Source organism: Montipora foliosa, chromosome 11, assembly GCF_036669935.1.
Source record: "Montipora foliosa isolate CH-2021 chromosome 11, ASM3666993v2, whole genome shotgun sequence".
NCBI classification, from domain to species: Eukaryota; Metazoa; Cnidaria; class Anthozoa; order Scleractinia; family Acroporidae; genus Montipora; species Montipora foliosa.
Window position 1 is genome coordinate 16862732 of NC_090879.1, and position 17500 is coordinate 16880231.

The following is a 17500-nucleotide window of genomic DNA, read 5'->3' on the forward strand; positions in this document are numbered from 1 at the left end:
GATAAGATAGCTTACGCAAGGAGAACGACGACGCCAACGAGAACGTCGTCCAAAAATATTATTTCCAGTTATTGTAACAATTTCGTTACAACCCCAAGTAGTTTGGAATTAAAAGTGCGTACCTACATTGCAGGAATAAAATTAGCATGAACGGTGTGGTTCTTTGGGTAGAAAATCAAAAATGTTTCGTCAGGTTCTCGCGTCCTCTTCACAACCTCAAATTTGGTCAATTCAAGTCGTTGTCAGGACGATGACGGCAAAGAAAAGTAAGAAAGTGCAAGACGCACGTGCAGGGTGTACAGAGCCTTTGCTTTTGTTCATTAAACTCTTTGTTTTGTGACGTTCTCGTAGCCGTCGTCGTCGTCGTCTTTGCGTAAGGTCCTTATTAGGGAGCTTAAAGGGGCTAGGTCACGCTATTTCGGGTGGGTAATTTTGTTTGAAGAAGTCTGTTAATTCTCATCTAGACGTTCAAAAAGAAAGAACAAACCTTTGCACCAGCAAAGAAAATGGTAATTTGCATAGCTGTTGAATGCAAAGCTCAGGGAGAGAGCATTTATTTGTGACGGTGTGGGGATGGGATAGCAAAAAATACCAAAAAAATTCTTGTAAATGAAAAGTAGGAGAAAAAACCTTGCGCAATTATAAAGCACAAAGAAAAATTTCAAGCAATCCCGAATTACACAGAATAGGTATCAAATTACTGTAGGAACTGCAAAACACAGAAACAAAAATTTTAACTCAGAAGAAATTGTTCATCCCGTCCCTTAACCTGCATGGTGCCCGGCTCTCGGAGAAAAATGCCGGGAAATGTTCCCGCCACTTTGAATGATTCCGCGCCACACACGCCGACACGTAAGGAAAGTTAACAGTCGTGAAAAAGTCGTAACTTGTCGTAACTTAGTAAAATGGTTACAGACATCCATCGTAAGATCCCTTATGGTAAAAGGTTACTTTTACTAAGAACAAGCCTACAAACAAGCCTCTAACTGGAGTAGCAAACCAACGGAAAGTGGCAATTATCATGTGATCGCGAGGTGAAGCAGTAGCTCAATATTTTTATCAACGCATTAAAGACAAATGAATTTCCCCACCTTTGCTCTTGTAGACTTCTAACCGTATTCTGTGCGTGGAGCGAGGGAGCCAGGTTACTAACGACTTCTGCTAACTGCTTTAGGGCTTGTTTGAGTCCCAGAGTCTGCTCAATTAAAGATGGGGGCTTCTCTTCATCTCCGAGATTTAGTCGAGAACAACTGAGCTCTCCTTCGCTTTCTTCATAAATTGGGCTTAGTTGTACGCAAAGATCGTCTGCCTGAGACTTCAAACAAAAGTAAACTCCAATTTTTTATCGTTACTGAAGCAAAAAGAATATCATGCAAAGCAGGTTTCAGTTGAATGTCTCAAGTAACTAGTTGATCTGATTTACAATTGGCCGAAACGCTTTCGTGCCTTTTCTTCGCCCGATCAAAAGCGCCTTTTTCAGGGCTTAAAGGGGCTAGGTCACGCTATTTTAGGTAATTTTGTTTAATTTTGTTAATTGTGAGCTCTAAACGTCAAATTGGCAGAGCAAGAGTCTTTCATTTTCAAAATTATGGCCACATAACAACTGAGAATGATTTTCCAGCTGTGTAAATGATATAGACTGATATAAATTTGAAAAAAGGGGGGCCGACGTTTTTCAAATTTACCCAAATTCAATCCATTTCAATCCTCTCCAGTTTTGTCCATCCATGTCTCTTCTTGGCTTTCCTGTGTTTTGTTAGAGTTCGTTTATAGTTTTGAAAAGTTATTTTGACATTTTAGTCAATTCTATGACCATTCGATCAGTGCTGAGATTGCCTAAAATTGCGTGACCTAGCCCCTTTAATGCCCAACACATAGATTTATCTTCGTGTTTTGATTGGTTTATTGACTGAGTTCATGTGTTTTGATTGGTTACAGTAACTTCTTTCGTTTTGGTTCGGCAAAGATCAGTCCAAAATCTGAAAAAATATGCGCCTTTGACCACTGGGTCATTTCAAATTAAACACTGAATAGAATTTACTAACAGCAGCTGGTAGTTCTTTCTTGTTCTCTCTCATAGCTGTCGCCTCCAAAACACTTTGCACCAGCGACCTGGGAGTAGCAAAGGCGTCATCTTCACTGCAGGGACATTCCATTTTGGATATCTGAGTTACATCTTTGCCCTTGTTAACCTAAACAATAATAAGAAAAAAGAATTTCAACCATTGGGAAAATACTGTTCTGAAAGGAGAACAACTAGGAAGATTGCCTTTAGACCAAACGTCGCAAAAGCGGCAAAGCCAAGAAGGGGAAAGCCTGCACACAACGCCTTTTTGAAAGGAGCCTTGTTAGTTAGCTTACCTCGTCAACGTCGCTTTTATTACATTTCCAAAGACACTCGTTCACTATGTCTGAAATCTCACTCAGCTCCTTTGCAGTCTCTGCTATAATTGACTCCTGTTGCAAAACTATCCAATGGGCCTGGCACTGCGTGGCGTCCAGTTCCTCCTGTTTATCTCGTAAAAGACCCCTGGAAAATTGTTTCTCATTAGCCCTCAAACTCTCATTAAGCAACCAGCGAAATGGTTTGGTACGATAAAATTATGCACCTGGGATATTCATATAAATCTACCTCGACAGTTCCATTTCCTCAACAAGTTCTTCGTATTTCATGGATTGGTTCTTCAATGATGCATCCAATTCCGTCCTTTTGAGATTACTCTGTTTCAGCTGAAATGCGGCATAAAAAGACAAATCAGTTAGCAAAGCTTCGCAAATGTTTAAACTAGATGGGGCCGGTTCTGGTGCAATCAAGTTATTGTTACCTATCTAGGAGCTCACCATACCTGGCTTTCCATTTCGCCGACGGTAACCTCAAGGGTTTTTCGCTCTTCTTCCGTGAATTCGTTGACCTCTTGCTGTTGTGATTGCATGTACTATAAGTTAAACAAAATATGAAAGAGCCAAATTCCAGAAGCCTGCTTTATTTCTGTAAGTTTCCACATAATAGCTCTGATAATATTTCCAACACAACAAACAATACCGGATAAACAGAGCCATTTATTCTGATTTCTAACATGTTTGACTTCGTTTGTGAGTGACGACAAAACCCTCTGAAAACACATGTATCAAAGTGATGTGATTTTGATCATACCTCCATTTGTTCCACGGTGTTTTCAAGTTTCACCTTCAAATCAGTTATTTCTTGTTGTTGTCTGTTGATCAAATGCTCTTGCCTTGATATTTCCATTTTATGAAGGTCCTGATCGGATGCCAAAAAATCCCTCTGTTCTCCTAGTTTCTCACACCGCTCTTTTAACTCCTTCTCCTTCTCTCTGGAAATATAGCAAAAAGTTAACGTTATTTACTTACTAAGTCGGCAACTAGACACTACCTTGTTTCAGGCACAAATGCATTATTCAGTTCTCCACTGGAAAAGTCCAACTTGATCTAGGTTAGAATTTTATCATTGCTGATCAATTTATATAAACAATGATCGGTAAATATAAACAAAGAGGCAAAAAACGAAAATTATCGCGTATTTTTTTTATCGATTGAACAACAGTTTACTAATTGTTTCCTTCTAAACCTCAACTGACCTTGATTTTTTCAGTTCATCCTCCACTTCCACAAAATTGCTTTGGGTATCTTCTAACAGCTGTGATTTTGTCTCCAAAGATAAACTGAGTTCATCAATCTATGTTGCAGATAATGACCCGTATCACTTGCATATTTTTTATTTAAATTCTGAGAGAGAGTATGTTTCACCCCAACCCGTTTGTTGTAAAAATAATAAGAATAAATAAATGATATGTCTTGCTAGTCGTTGTCGCAAAGTACAGCAACAACACAGCTCAACAAGGTCAAAACAAAAGCATATTATGGTGCCTCTGGCAGCCGCTATATGGTCCATGTATGACCTTAGAGCACAGCTTACAGCCAGCTGGAATCAGTTTGCTGTCTCGGTCCACAAAAAACACAAAAAAGAAGTTAGCCAGCATCCAGCCATCTTGACCAAACAAGCTTGGCCAATAAGAGATTTAAAATTGGATTATATTATATTTCGGTAGATTTTTTTTTGGACAAGAACAAAACAAGCAGTCTCACAAGGGCAATATAAACCTATCTTGCCTGCTTGGGTAGCCAATCAGAGCACAGAATTCGCTTCCTGTTGCTCACGAACAGAGCCTGCAGTGTAATAACAAAAAGCAGTCCTTTACCTGATACTGAAAAAGCGTTTCATTTTCCTTGCTCAAAGCTACATATTTCTCTGCTTCAGCAGCAGCATTCTGTACAATGCAACAAAAAATGAAGTGGGATGATGGCCCTGGTGAATACAGGAATCTTCAAAACTCTTCTGGGAGGACTTGTGTACCATTTTGGCTTGGAAGAGATAGGTAACTGGTAAAGACGTTATAAAATCAAACCTCTTCGTTACAGTCTCAAAAACAATCCTCAAAAACTCTTGCCAAGAATGCTAAAGCACCCTTGCCAAGCTTCTGGAAGATCTTCAACTTTCTTGCCAACTTGATCTTTTAGGATGTGTTTAGAAATGGAGTAGAAGTAGTCAGGAGTTAACACTGTAAAATAGTGGTTTGACACTGGCTAGTTCTGATGTTTTGTTCAAGGTGTTTCAGCTGGTGTTGATGGTTCAATCTTTTAGGATCTTATAAATGAAATTTTCAGAGATCCTTAAGAATCATTCAAGTATGCTAAGATCCTTAGATTTATTTATTAACATCTTAACCCAAGGATCCTTAAAAAGAAATCTTCACACAGTCAGGCAATTCTTCAAATAAAAATCTTTTTTGGGATTTGTCCACAAGGTTTATGGTGAAGTTCTCTGCTGGCACAGGCTTTCAGTTAAGTTTGTATGGCACTCAGGCTGTCAACAAGGAATTCAGCAGGTCAACAGCTCTCACCAAGTCATTGTAACCCCCTCTCTTTTCTGAAACACTGCTTGCAGTGAGAAACCTCTGCTAGCAGGGAAGGTCATTCTTGGCTCACAAAAAATGTCTTGCACATTTCAGCAAAATGACAGAGAAAACTAATAATAAAATATTGTTATCATAACCCACCTCTAACCTATCCACCAGTTGTTTCAAAGTAACACAATGGTTTCTGTTCCTTTGAACTTCTTCCTCCTTCTTCTCTAAAAGTTTACAAAGTCTATGAACTGCAGCAACATTTTCATCCCTTTCTTGTGCTACGTCACCTATCCTCTTTTGAAGCTCTTTCTGTTGCTCTGAGATCATGTCAACGTCTTTTATTTGCATATTGAGGTTAGCTACATGCTCTTTTAATTCAGCATTGCTTTTTCGACATTGGAATAGCAGGTTGCTCACAGCCTTTGTTTCTTGATTGCTCTTCTGCAACTCTTCTTTCAAAACAGGAACTTCTAACAGCAACTCTTCAAGCTGTTGACAGGTTCCTTGAAGCTCAGCAAATTCCTTTTGCTTTGATTCTAATTCATCTTTCAAGATTGTTGCTGCCATTGGAGCTTTGCCGCAAAGTATCCTCTTATTTGTTGTTTGTTCCTGAAACGTTTAATCCATTCACTGGGTTTGTTTCTCACAGATTAAAACAAAAAATATATATATTTTGGAAAATCATAATGAAAGCAAGAAGGAGAAGAAAGTAGAAGTTGAAGGAGATGAATAATTTTATACCTCTCACCACCTCTTTTTTATCATCCCTGTTATCATTAGGATTCCAAAACAAGCAATTGACAGAGAAGTTTGAAATCCTGTGTTCTTATTCTATTCAGTTTTCATAAAGATCTCTGATAAACTCTGTGCTGTGTGTTTTGGATCATAGCTTTCTTTGTTACTTACATGTAATAATACTGATAACTAAATGACTGTTTGACTTTATTGGTCATGGCTAGGCATAGTATCTCTAACATGAATTCAAAACTAAAATTTCAATTTCAGGTTTTGCAGAATTTGAGTCCTTGCTGGTGAAATTTCCCTTTTTACTGCCAATATCCTGTCCAGGTTTCCAATTTGAAAGCAAATTTTTTTTTAAAAAATCAGAGATTTTGGTAAATAGTAATAATAATTATATGTGAATAGTCTTTTAAAGGAACCCACCTTCATCAACTGAGCTATTTGCCTCTCAAGCCTCAATCTTTCTTTATTCATCTGCAGAATTATTGATTCATATTCCTCCATCTTCTTTTGAGAACATGCTCCGTTTATTTTTCCATTCTGGTAAGGGGAGCAAACAGATCATTGAGTAAAAAAAAAACACATCCAAGCCATGTTCTTTAAATCATCCTGTGCAAAAAAAGACAGCTATACTTTATGCTAATTTTTGGAGAAATCGGTTTTGAATTTTTTAAATAATTTGAGGCACATGTGCAGGTGTATTTTAAACTTGATTTTTTTACACTTCAAATATTTCATTAATTATTTAAATTTTATTTCAACCAAATGTATGTAAATAGCAGCAAATTTAGGAGTCTGAAACTACTTTTCCTGATCACATTCACCTGGATCTGAAAATTAACCCCCAAAAAGGCAAAACAAACAAATACCTCAACATAAGATAACTTTGAAAGGTAAAAAATGAGGCAGTCAGGCTCAAACCTTTTTAACTTCCTCAAGGATTCTTCCAACCACATTTCCCACAACTTCTTTCATACAGACTTCATAGCTGAGTTGCGTTGCAGAAACATTGTCACTCTCAGGAGATTTTTCAAGTACAGGTGAGATTGCCTGTACGGACTTGACATGCTTTGGGGCATTATTGTACAAGGTATACAATGGAGCACTATGCCTCTTTGATCTTTGCTTTCTTTTCAAAAGCGTCCTTGATGAAAGACCTGAAGGAAGAGACCGCTTTGGAGCGCCATTATTGACGCGACTATCCTGTACACTTTTAAATGGCTGTCTGGAAGGAGTGACTTGTGCTGCAACCTGTTGAATGCATACTAATAATGTCTAATAATAAAAATAGTCCACTGATTATCGTGCAACTGTCAGACCGAGATCGATTTGAAATTCTAGTAAGTTTCGTCGTTGTTATAAAGAAGAACACATTACCCCAACGGGCAGATTTTCCCGATCTTCAGTTAGACTCCTTTGCATGTTTTACTATAATCAACTGCGGTTTACAGTCAATTTACAATTCCACGACTCTGACAAACAAAGTTCAGCTGTTTTTTGCACCTTTTTGAAATGACCGCCACTTCTCCGAGTCGTCTAAAGCATTACTTGATTGGTGGAATTTCGATGCGCCAGCAGTAATACCAGCGGAAGTTGCTGATAAATAAACCACTTTGTGAAAAATTGTCACGAAAAGTGAGTTCTCAACTTCATATTAGGTTGCTCCCAAGATTTAGCATTTGAACGCACAAGAATAACTTCATCACAATTTTATTTCCCTCAAGGGCATCCTTGCAATGTTTACATGCTTTTAAGTTTGGAAAAACTTAAACTTTTAAGCACCTTACATTAATTAAGCTTAAGCGAAAATATTTTTAGGAGAAGTTAAATTTGAGTTTATGAAACATATATTTTACGTCAAATCCTTTCGATTTAACTTCCAATGGGTTAGGTAAGTTGCATAAACTTCAAAAGCAAGGGCCGAGCTGTAGTCAAGAGGTATGGGTTCATGCGTGGGATGGATGTCGCAAACTGCTCAGCTTGGAGCAACTACACAGGGGCACCCATCGTCAATTTCCGGAAAATATCTGTTCGGAAGACGATTTGAGATCTAGAATTTTCGGAACATTTGTTTTAAAATTTCTTGCTTGCCTGCCTCTAATAGGATTTTCGAACATTTTTAACGGATTTTTATCCTAAAAAGGTCACCTAGAATTTTCGGGAACCTTTTTCTGGCTGAAATTTTGGAAAAGGTAAGTTTTGATCCCTATAATTTTCGGATCACTAGACTTTCAGCTAGGAAATCCGAACAGATGAAAAATTTTTAGGGGATAAAAAGATGCCTATATCTACCATTTAAATACTAAAATACGTTCAACAATGCTATGTTGAAGTGGTTTTGAACTATATTCTCGTTGGGTGCCCCTGACTACAGAATACAGGGCCACACAGGGCCAGCACATGCAAATTATTTACAAGCTTTTGTAGAACGAGACACACAACAATGGGAGCTTTTACTTTTACTTTTATTTTACTTTCCCAGCCGTCTACTTCTGGTTTTCTCAAGGATGGTGCCTACCATTGTTATTGCGCATACGTTCTGCGCATCTCCAGATACTCGGGTTTCCTATCGGCGATGCTTACCGATGCAGGGATATTTTTGCACGGTTTAAAATTATGCAGACAAAGTAGATCTTCGTAAGTACTCTTGTTATCCAAAAAGAAAATTGGGGGAAACCATGCATTCTTTAGAGATAATTAAGCTTCAATTTGAGAAAGAACGCCATACATTCCTTTGTATTTTAGAGCTTTTTACAAATATTGTTCATGAATTATCTTTGAAAAGTGCATGGTTACCCCAATTTTCTTTTTGGATTTAAATAACACTTGTAAAGATCTACCTTTCCTGCATAATCATAAATCGGGGAAAAATACCTTTGAATTAGTAGGCACCGTCCTTAAGTTTTATGGAGCATTAAGAATGAAATATTAAAGTAAAAATTGCAAAATAAGTTTCCTACAGGTAAAGAGATAAATTCAACAAGAGTTTATTAGGGGCACTTATAAGCAAGCGGCCGCTACGGAGGAGGAGGAGAGGCCTAATGATATTTATGTACATTCAAGGTTTGGCCATCTGAATCCTATGGAGTACCCCTTACCCCTTTACTCTGTGCCTTCTTGAGAGTCTACTCTGTCCAATCCAAGCCAATTTTACTTGTCAATGGGGCATTCCTTAACGGTAAAATAGCCTGTGTACAGCCGCTTGCTCTCCTCTAACATTGTCTCCGATCCTTTTTTAGGAGAGGGAGGGGGGGCAGCAGTACACAAGCTACAATCTCGGACAAAACCTGTTGAGACAAAAGAACATTTTGGGTACTCCAACAAGTTATCCAAATGTACTGCTTGCAACCTGCCCTTTTCCCTCCCCCCCAACCCCAATGTTGATTTCTCTTGGGCAGAAATATACTGTAGAACATATGACGATACTCAGCAACATTGACTGAGCGGGGGAGGGGAGTGGGAAGGGGAGAGTAAGTGGGGATGTTTAAAAATGAAGGCGAATTTGTGTTACTGTCTCAACAGTTTTGTCCGAGATTGTAGCATAAAAGGGTTGCATAGCTTTTGAGTAGATATTAGGGACCTTAAGCAAGGACGACGACGACGGCTACGAGAAAGTCATCTAAAAATATTATTTCCTGCTATTGTAATAATTTTGCATTTACTTGCTTGGCATGGAAAGTGTGAGTCCACATTCCAGGAATAAAATTGGTGAGAACGGTGTGGATATTGAGAGAGAAAATTGAAAGTTTGTCATCAGGTGCTCTGTATGGTTTTTAAACCATGCAAAAATATCCCTGTATCAATAACCACCATCCATAGGGAACTAGAGTATCTCAAGATGCGCGGAATGTAGGCGCAATAAATAAGGGTTCATTATAATATGCACCGCCCTTAAACCTATTGTTTTGTGGCATTCTCTTAGCTGTTGTCATTGTCATCCTTGCGTAAGATCCCTATTGATGTTGTAAAGCCTTTGTCTCTTGAGAGGACCAATCATAGATTTTACTCTGTCCAGCACCAAACTGTTTTATATGTCAATGCCTGGGGATGAAAGGGTTCGTTTGTGAAGAAAGTCAAGGGTAGGGTTGAGTTAAAGCATGACCTACTCCTGTTGGCACCAGCCCTCTCCCCTTGAAAAAATTTTTGTTCCCTGACAAACGAGCTTACAATGGATATACAATTAGGAAAAAACCTTTGCTTGCATTAATTTTAATAGTGAGTCTGAAAAAATACTTTGCAGAATCACTGACGCAGGAAAAATTCATCACAGAACACAAAACTTAAAAACTTTATAACAGTGGCGACTGTATTATGTATTTTCTTCAGTGTAGTCTTGTAGTTCACCTAAAAAGCACCTGAACTGAATAAATAAGACAGCTTATTTTATTTACTTAGCCCAATAGTGATAACCAAATAATAATCCCTGGTGAAAATCTTTGAAGGATCTTTGAAGATCCTTAAAGACTCCTCAAAGATCTTTTTGAGGATCTTTCTAAGGATCTTTTCTCAAATCCTCAAGGATCCTACCTAGGATCCTTAAAGATCCTTAAAGATCTTAGCCTTTCTTGCCAAGATCCTCAAAGATCCTTGCCAAGATCTTCAAGGATCCTTGAGGATCTTCGAAGATCCTGTCCAAGATCCTTGAGGATCTTCGAAGATCCTGTCCAAGATCCTGTGCAAGATCCTCAAGGATTTTTAAAGATCCTGACCAAGATCTTTGAAGATCATCAAAGATCCTTGAGGATGTTGAAGGAACCAACCAAAGATCCTTGGGGATCTTCAAAAACCATATCCAAGATCCTTGAGGATCTTCAAAGAGCTGGTGCAAGATCCTTGAGGATCTTCAAAAACCCTTGCCAAGATCATTTGCAAGATCCTTGAGGATGTTTATGTTTAAATATCATTTAGGACTTTACAGGAACTTAGCCAAGATTATTAATTTTATTGTCCACCTTCTCACCCTGAATTGCACATATTAGACTGCAGTTTGATGTACAAATTCTTTTATTTAACCTGGAAAAAGGAGCTTTCTTTCTGTAAAAGAGAAACTTTAATACATAAAATGCTTCATTTGTCTGTAAACTATTTATGTTATAATGCTAAGTATGATTGAGGTAAAATAACAATGATGAATCATGGGAAATCAATATCCGACTTTATTTGCTAGCATTCTTTATTGAACTGAATGAAAAACAGCCACACACTACGATTCTCACTTGAGTAAGATGCAAGTGAAGTTTGGTAAGGCTTATCACCCTGGCTTGTTATCCAAAATTGGCACTAACTCCTGGGTCAAAGGGATGGGAAGAATACAATAAAAATCTAACAAACCTGAACAAATGATGCACTGACTATTGTTTTTCACAGACTTGATGTGGATCAAGTTGCCTTTGACAACATTGTTGTTTTAACATTGAAACTCTGTGACAACTTTGCTCACATCTTATTCAACTGACAATCATAGTAGCTTTTGGAGTTATTTGGTCACATGCATGGTTATCCATCAATTAAAAGTCTAGCTGCATACAGTAAACCAATTTCTCAAAATTACCTATAATATGACTTGAATGTATATTAATAATCATAGAAACAATAGAGATAAAATATAGATACTCATACAGTTTTTATCAAGTACTCATTAATATCGAAGATATGGCTGGGAATATTTAAAATATTTTCACAAACAGCCATTTTTATTGAGAAAATGTTTCTTAAAAATAAGACAAAAACCTTAAATTGTAGCCTAGAAAAACAGCGAAAGAGAAACATTACAAGTACAAGTACATGTACTACAACAATAACGTTTGATTTTACCTAACACATTTGTATTTATTTCATTTTATCTATCTTTTTATTACTAATTTTTTTCTTCACTCAGTATATGGTGCTATTGTCGGCTGAGGCTGCTTTTTGAGAACTTTTTCTGAATATTTTGCAGTTATGCATCCTGAAAGAAAAACAAAGCCATAAGGGCAAATTACTCATATTGATTATCATGAATTCCACATGTACTCGCAAGTCATGCCGTGGAAGTGGAAATAAATGTGCGTCACCTAACCTTTAATTTGTAAATTGCTATGAACCTCAGACACGTAGCATTTACAGAGAATCGAAGGGATCCTTTGCCAATCATATAATTTGCAACAACCACTCTTTTGATGTAAACCTTATTACTAGTAAGTAATCTCGTTAAAGGTTCACCTATTTTTTACAGGATTAGAGCAAGTAAGCCGAATTATAATCCTTGCCTGTACATGTCCAATTATTTGGGAATTGAAGTTTGAAAAGTTCGAATTCCGGCTAACTCAATGTTGTACGTAATTAAAATCTTTTCGAAATGAAACGTTTTGTTCCAGTATTACCATATCATTTTAAATGTGAATGCTTCATTGCCATGCAAATTAAACACACAAAGAATCTTAACCCCGAGAGATTTGAATTGGTTGAGTTAGCCGGTTTAGTCTATCGTCATTTTTGAGGACAATAAGTCATCAACTCAAACATTATCTGCTTATAATTAGCGCCTACCTTTGTACTTGGATTGCTGTATGCATTTCCTCGTTTTGAATCAGTATTTAAAGGGCAAAACAATCATGAATCATAAGAATATGCTCGTTGATTCAAACTTAGAAAAAAACCGCCGAACTGTAAGAGGAGCAATCGTTGGTGACTGCTGACCAAAAAGGAAATGGCTCACTAGTTTCCAGTCTTATCTCTCGCGTTTTATCCAAGATGGCGGAGGATTACAACCCTCCGATTCATCGGACTGTACTTTAAAGAAAAAGTGAGCACAAATCATAGCAGAACTAACCCTTAAAGGAATGTGAAAAGATACTGATCGAGCCGATTCGTCACTAGAGTCTCTAGATGTGACCCTGAATTCTGTATTTTAGCCCTGGTATTTTTTAAAAGGATTACGTGCTGACACGAATTCTTTGATATTTCGAGAGTATATTGTTTCATATTGCTTCTGGCCCGGCCTGCAGCTATTACGAGTTCATCAAACAAGGTAATCTGTTACTGATATTTCCGACAATTAATGGATTACATCAGAATAAACGTTTTCTTTTTAATTGATTCGTGTACAGCGTGATTATTTTTATGTTCAAAGTTTGGTTCCTTAACGATGCTTCAGGGTACATGTACGTAATACCTCATAGGATCTTAAGGGATTTTATACACTTCACTCCTAAAAAGGTCCTTATAAGATCCTTATCCTTGAAGGATCAAGATCACTCTAAAGATCCTTTTTAGATCCTTGAAAGATCTTCATAGGATCTTTCAAGGATCCTAACGGAGATCCCTACAAGATCACTTTATGGTTCCTTTTAAGATCCGTGAAGGATCCTCATAGGATCTTTCAAGGATCCTAATAAAGTTCCTTTCAAGATTACTATAAGGATCCTTTTAAGATCCTTGAAGGATCCTCATAGGATCTTTCAAGGATTGTAACAAAGATCCTTTCAAGATCACTTTAAGGATCCCTTTAAGATCCTTGAAGGATCCTCATAGGATCTTTAAGGATCCTGATAAAGATCTTTTCAAGATACCTCTGAAGATTCTTTTAGGATCCTTAAAGGATCCTCATACAATCCTTGAGGATCTTTTGAGGATCCTTTCAAGGTTTCTTTCAAGATCACTATAAGGATCCTTCAAAGATCCTCAAAAGATCCTAGCATGATCTTTAAGGATTCTGTCAAAGATTTTATTAAGATCCTTTCAAGGATCCTTTTAAGATCCTTGTAAGATCCTCAGGCACTCTTTGAGGATCTTCAAGGATCCTTTTGAGGATCTTTCCAAGATTTTGTGTGTGGATCTTGGTAAGATCTTTGCAAGATCCTGATAATTTCCTCAAGGATCTTGATGAAGTATCCCAAGAGTCCTCAATGTTAGAAAATCTTTGAAGATCCTTTAAAGATCCTTCAAGGATCCTGTGAAGATCTTCATCTTTAAAGATCTTTGTCAGGTCTTTGAAGATCTTTGAAGATCTTCAAAGATCCTTTAAGGATTTTCACCAGGGATGCCTGGGCCACGTTGTTTCAAAAAGGGTTGATAATAGTATGGATTAAATACCACCCCCACCCCCCCCCCCCCCCAACCCTACCCTCAGAATAATGGAAGTTCTTTCCAGGCAACTATGCAACTAACTAAAGAGTCAACTTTGCAACCCATTTTGACAGCTCTCTCCTAAATTGGGCCCAGTCCTCAAGTCCAACAGATGCAACATTGTGTGTTGGAATGGCAGGATCCTGAACAATTGGTAGCTTAAATGCGATTGGATGATGTTCACGTGGATAGTCGTCTGCCAGGTAATACTCATTCCAAAATACTCTAAGAAAGATGGCAAAAACAGATAAAATAAGTTTTGGTTTAAGGACGTTCACGCGAAAATTTTTCAACATTGACTTTTTTCTGAAACTTTTACCACTGTAAGATATTAGTTATGTCAGAAATGTAAAAAAAATGGGGGGTCACCGACTTCGTTTTGGAGAGAACATGCCCGGAAAAACACCCAAAATGTGACAAAATCAGGCTTCGTTAGCGAATAAGGCCAGTGTCTGTAAACCCAAATATATTGCAATTAAATCTTTGAAGTGAAATCTTCTCTGCCAAATATTGTTTAAGTGGACTTATTAAGTGAATTTAGTCAACTGGTGAGGTTCCTTAAAGATCAAGTTTGCATTTAGCGACCACAGTTTCACGCGCCTTGCAGCCGCAAGATGGCAGGATTTGATGTCCCGTGAGCAGAAATCTTGAAATTTTTTTAACTTCCCACATTGATTTTTTGTTCATTTTTGGACAACGTGGAGATAATTGTAAATAAAATCCGTTTCTGGAAAGAAAAATAGGGGTCACCGAACATCCAAGACCGTTAAATCCAGGCAAAGCTATAGCAATGGCCTTTTGCCCTATCATTTCTCATTTTATTACTTAGCGCACGCGCTCGTGTATGACGTGGCGTGTGCATTTGCGTGCGCAGTAAGGATGCACAGAAACAATTGGCGCGAACGTCCTTAAGGAAAGGAAAGGAACTTTATTAAAGTGTGTAGTCTTCTAGTGCTGGAGAACTAATTGGGGACACTGTAAAATTGAAATCAACTCAAATTAATGCAGATCAGATCAAATGATGGTTTTGAGGAGAGGGGAGAATAGGAGTACCCAGAGAAAATCCTCTTGTAGCAGATTATAGAACCAAAAAACTCAACCCACACATGACGCCGAGTCTGGGTTTGAACCTGGGCCGCATTGGTGGGAAGCAAGTGTGTGTTGGAAATAATAATAATAATAATAATAATAATAATACCGGTAATGATGATGATAATAATAATAATAATAATAATAATAATAATGATGATGATAATAATAATAATAATAATAATAATAATAATAATAATGATGATGATTGTCACAGTTGAGAGAGAGCAAGTTAAGCAGTCGCAACTGAAGCCTGACAAAAAGCTAGGCTTGAATTAGATTCAAACCCATGAGTCCAAATTATTTGGTAAACAGTTTCTCATTTTCCATTTTTGTCTAAAAGAGGGGAACATTAATTTTTAAATACCGGTACTTGTTTTGAGGAATGTGGAAGAAGTATTCTTTGCACTGCCAGATCAAACTTTTCTCAGCAAATTATAACCGCTGCAAGTGAACATTAATGATTATTGTCTGAACGCTTTCAAAGCCAATCCCTATGAATTAAACAACCCAACTTGCTTCCAGGTTGCACAACATTTCCATCCTCTTGCAATTTTTTATCTGAATAAATCATTTATACTTGATTGCTTTTAGGTTTCTTATTGCATATTGATCTTATAGTTTTCTGTATATAAGTATAAACCACGCCACACGCTTTTTTGCTTTAAATCCAATCATTTTTAAATGAGGGCTATCTATCTGTCTGTCTAGCTATACCTTTGTCATTTGGTTGAGAGGATACATCCTTATTTTGGTACTTTTTTGTGACACTTACTCTAATGATTCATCACCAACCATGTCTGCCAATTCCAAAAACACATCCTTGTCTGCTCTTACTGCTTCAGTTTCACCTCCCCTGTAAGAGGGATGGAATGTTAAGATGTTAATTTTATTCTGATTTGGTGTCCATTTCAATGGTTGAGTAAGTAATAATTATTACTTAGGGTTATTATTGTTGAAAATACTTACTCATTGACCACTTGATAAGCAGCTGTGATCAATAATGACAGTAAGTAATGACTCGGTTTTGATGAGGTATTGCGCCAGGAAACAGTGTTAGTCCAGTTCTTAACAATCCGGATCAGATCCTTGCACTGGCAATACAAAAACAGAGAACTGCTTGAAAACTATGGCATTGCTACTAAAAACTGTCTCAATTAAGCAAATGATAATGATATCTTTTATCATAACTTAAATATTATCAATGTTACGGTTGGACAATACTAAATATTATAAAGGTCATGGTTTCATTACAAATTTTAATCACCTTTTGAGAAAATACTCAAGTTAAATAATGCAGATACAAATTTTATTAACTTAAAGGTGGAGTCTTTTTTCAATACAAATCATCAATTCATTTATTGGTAACTGTGCCCCATGTGTCTGTGATGGTCAGGAAGCATTCTTTCTTTGAGGCTGGTTTGGTTTGTGGAAAGTAAACAGGATAGTTGACTATAACACGCCAAAAGATTCATGGAGCTGAGTGATTGACAATATGGAAGAAAACATATTGTTTCTTTAGAGATGGTACCTTTGGATTCTGCTTGGAAATGAACTCAGTTTGTCTTTCACAGACAGCCACATTATAACTTGAGAAAAGGAAAAGTAATAATTAGTTCTCAACTTTGTTCCAAAAATAGCAAATAACAAGTTTACGTTTTATAGAAGAACAATATTCTGATCATATATGTTTCAAAATGTAGAGGACACTATCTGTAATATCACACTTGGAGCTAAAGATTTTGTCATTTGAGATTCAAATTCTATAAACTTGTATCTTATATAGAGGCATTGTGGCCCAGTTGTTAGGGCGCTTGCCTTGAGATCCGGGGATCCCGGGTTCAAGACACGTTCTGACCACTGGTTGAATTTGTTCGTGGTAGTCCCTGGTTCAACTTCTCAGCTGCACTTGTAAATAGCCAACTAGCTTGCCTCCGGCCGGTTGGGATTTTTAACAGTTGTTGTTGAATGTTCTGTTCTGTAGTGGTTGTGTTTCATTGACCCTGAAAAGCCCCTATGGGGAGTGTTCAATTAAGTATCATTGTATTGTATTGTATTGTATCCTTCACAAGATTATACTGTACTGTCTATTAATATTCTTGTTTGGACAACTGCTAACAGTGTAAGAGGGCACCTTAGCACAATTAGCTATGATAAGTCAAGGGAACTTTAATTGTCAGCTCCTGGAACATGTTGAAGTTAACTCATGTACTTCAACAGCCTGGAGGATTTTCAAGATCTGACAAAACAGAATGAGTAATGATTATATTATTATTAACCACCACACAGTGGAATGTGTTTAGTCACAGGGGTAAAAAGAAGTAAAGTAAACATATTTAACGTCGATAACTCATAACACTAATTCAACTGACAAACCTGAGGTCGACGGTACGCTCATTTTACTTCCCCCTCTCCATCAGTGCTCTGTTTTACGTGTATTTAAAGCTACTTAGCTACAAGGAAAGGAAAGAAGTCGAAACAAGGATGCAAGATCCGGGGATAAGAACTCAGGACCTCTTGCACCAAGGCCGCGCACTAACCGACTGTGCCATCCTTGCTGTGAGGTTGGGGTGCTTTTTACCAGATTAAAAAATACCCCTTCCCTCCTTTCTTTTAACCATGCCCTTTAGCTGTTT

At 37.4% G+C, this 17500-nt stretch overlaps 2 protein-coding genes and 1 long non-coding RNA gene across 3 annotated transcripts in view; 1 reads left to right on the top strand and 2 right to left on the bottom strand.

Moving 5' to 3' along the window:
- LOC137974713 (interaptin-like) overlaps window positions 1-7183 on the bottom strand; it is a 15576-nt gene extending 8393 nt beyond the window's left edge. The window contains exons 1-12 of the mRNA XM_068821656.1: window positions 7047-7183; window positions 6591-6920; window positions 6093-6209; window positions 5079-5537; window positions 4221-4289; window positions 3600-3697; window positions 3155-3335; window positions 2847-2936; window positions 2633-2730; window positions 2362-2530; window positions 2046-2192; window positions 1092-1315 (exon numbers count right to left, since the gene is read on the bottom strand). Of these exons, the coding sequence (XP_068677757.1) occupies window positions 1092-1315; window positions 2046-2192; window positions 2362-2530; window positions 2633-2730; window positions 2847-2936; window positions 3155-3335; window positions 3600-3697; window positions 4221-4289; window positions 5079-5537; window positions 6093-6209; window positions 6591-6920; window positions 7047-7091 (2027 nt within the window). The 5' untranslated portion in view covers window positions 7092-7183. The remainder of the gene's footprint in view (window positions 1-1091; window positions 1316-2045; window positions 2193-2361; window positions 2531-2632; window positions 2731-2846; window positions 2937-3154; window positions 3336-3599; window positions 3698-4220; window positions 4290-5078; window positions 5538-6092; window positions 6210-6590; window positions 6921-7046) is intronic.
- Window positions 6364-17500, top strand: part of LOC137974720 (uncharacterized) — an 11894-nt gene continuing 757 nt past the window's right edge. Inside the window, exons 1-4 of the long non-coding RNA XR_011117494.1 lie at window positions 6364-6562; window positions 6649-6709; window positions 6810-8847; window positions 13850-13978. This is a non-coding gene — a long non-coding RNA (uncharacterized lncRNA). The remainder of the gene's footprint in view (window positions 6563-6648; window positions 6710-6809; window positions 8848-13849; window positions 13979-17500) is intronic.
- The window catches only part of LOC137974714 (uncharacterized), a 12089-nt gene continuing 8373 nt past the window's right edge, over window positions 13785-17500 (bottom strand). Inside the window, exons 7-10 of the mRNA XM_068821657.1 lie at window positions 16396-16453; window positions 15834-15958; window positions 15640-15720; window positions 13785-14000 (exon numbers count right to left, since the gene is read on the bottom strand). Of these exons, the coding sequence (XP_068677758.1) occupies window positions 13817-14000; window positions 15640-15720; window positions 15834-15958; window positions 16396-16453 (448 nt within the window). The 3' untranslated portion in view covers window positions 13785-13816. The remainder of the gene's footprint in view (window positions 14001-15639; window positions 15721-15833; window positions 15959-16395; window positions 16454-17500) is intronic.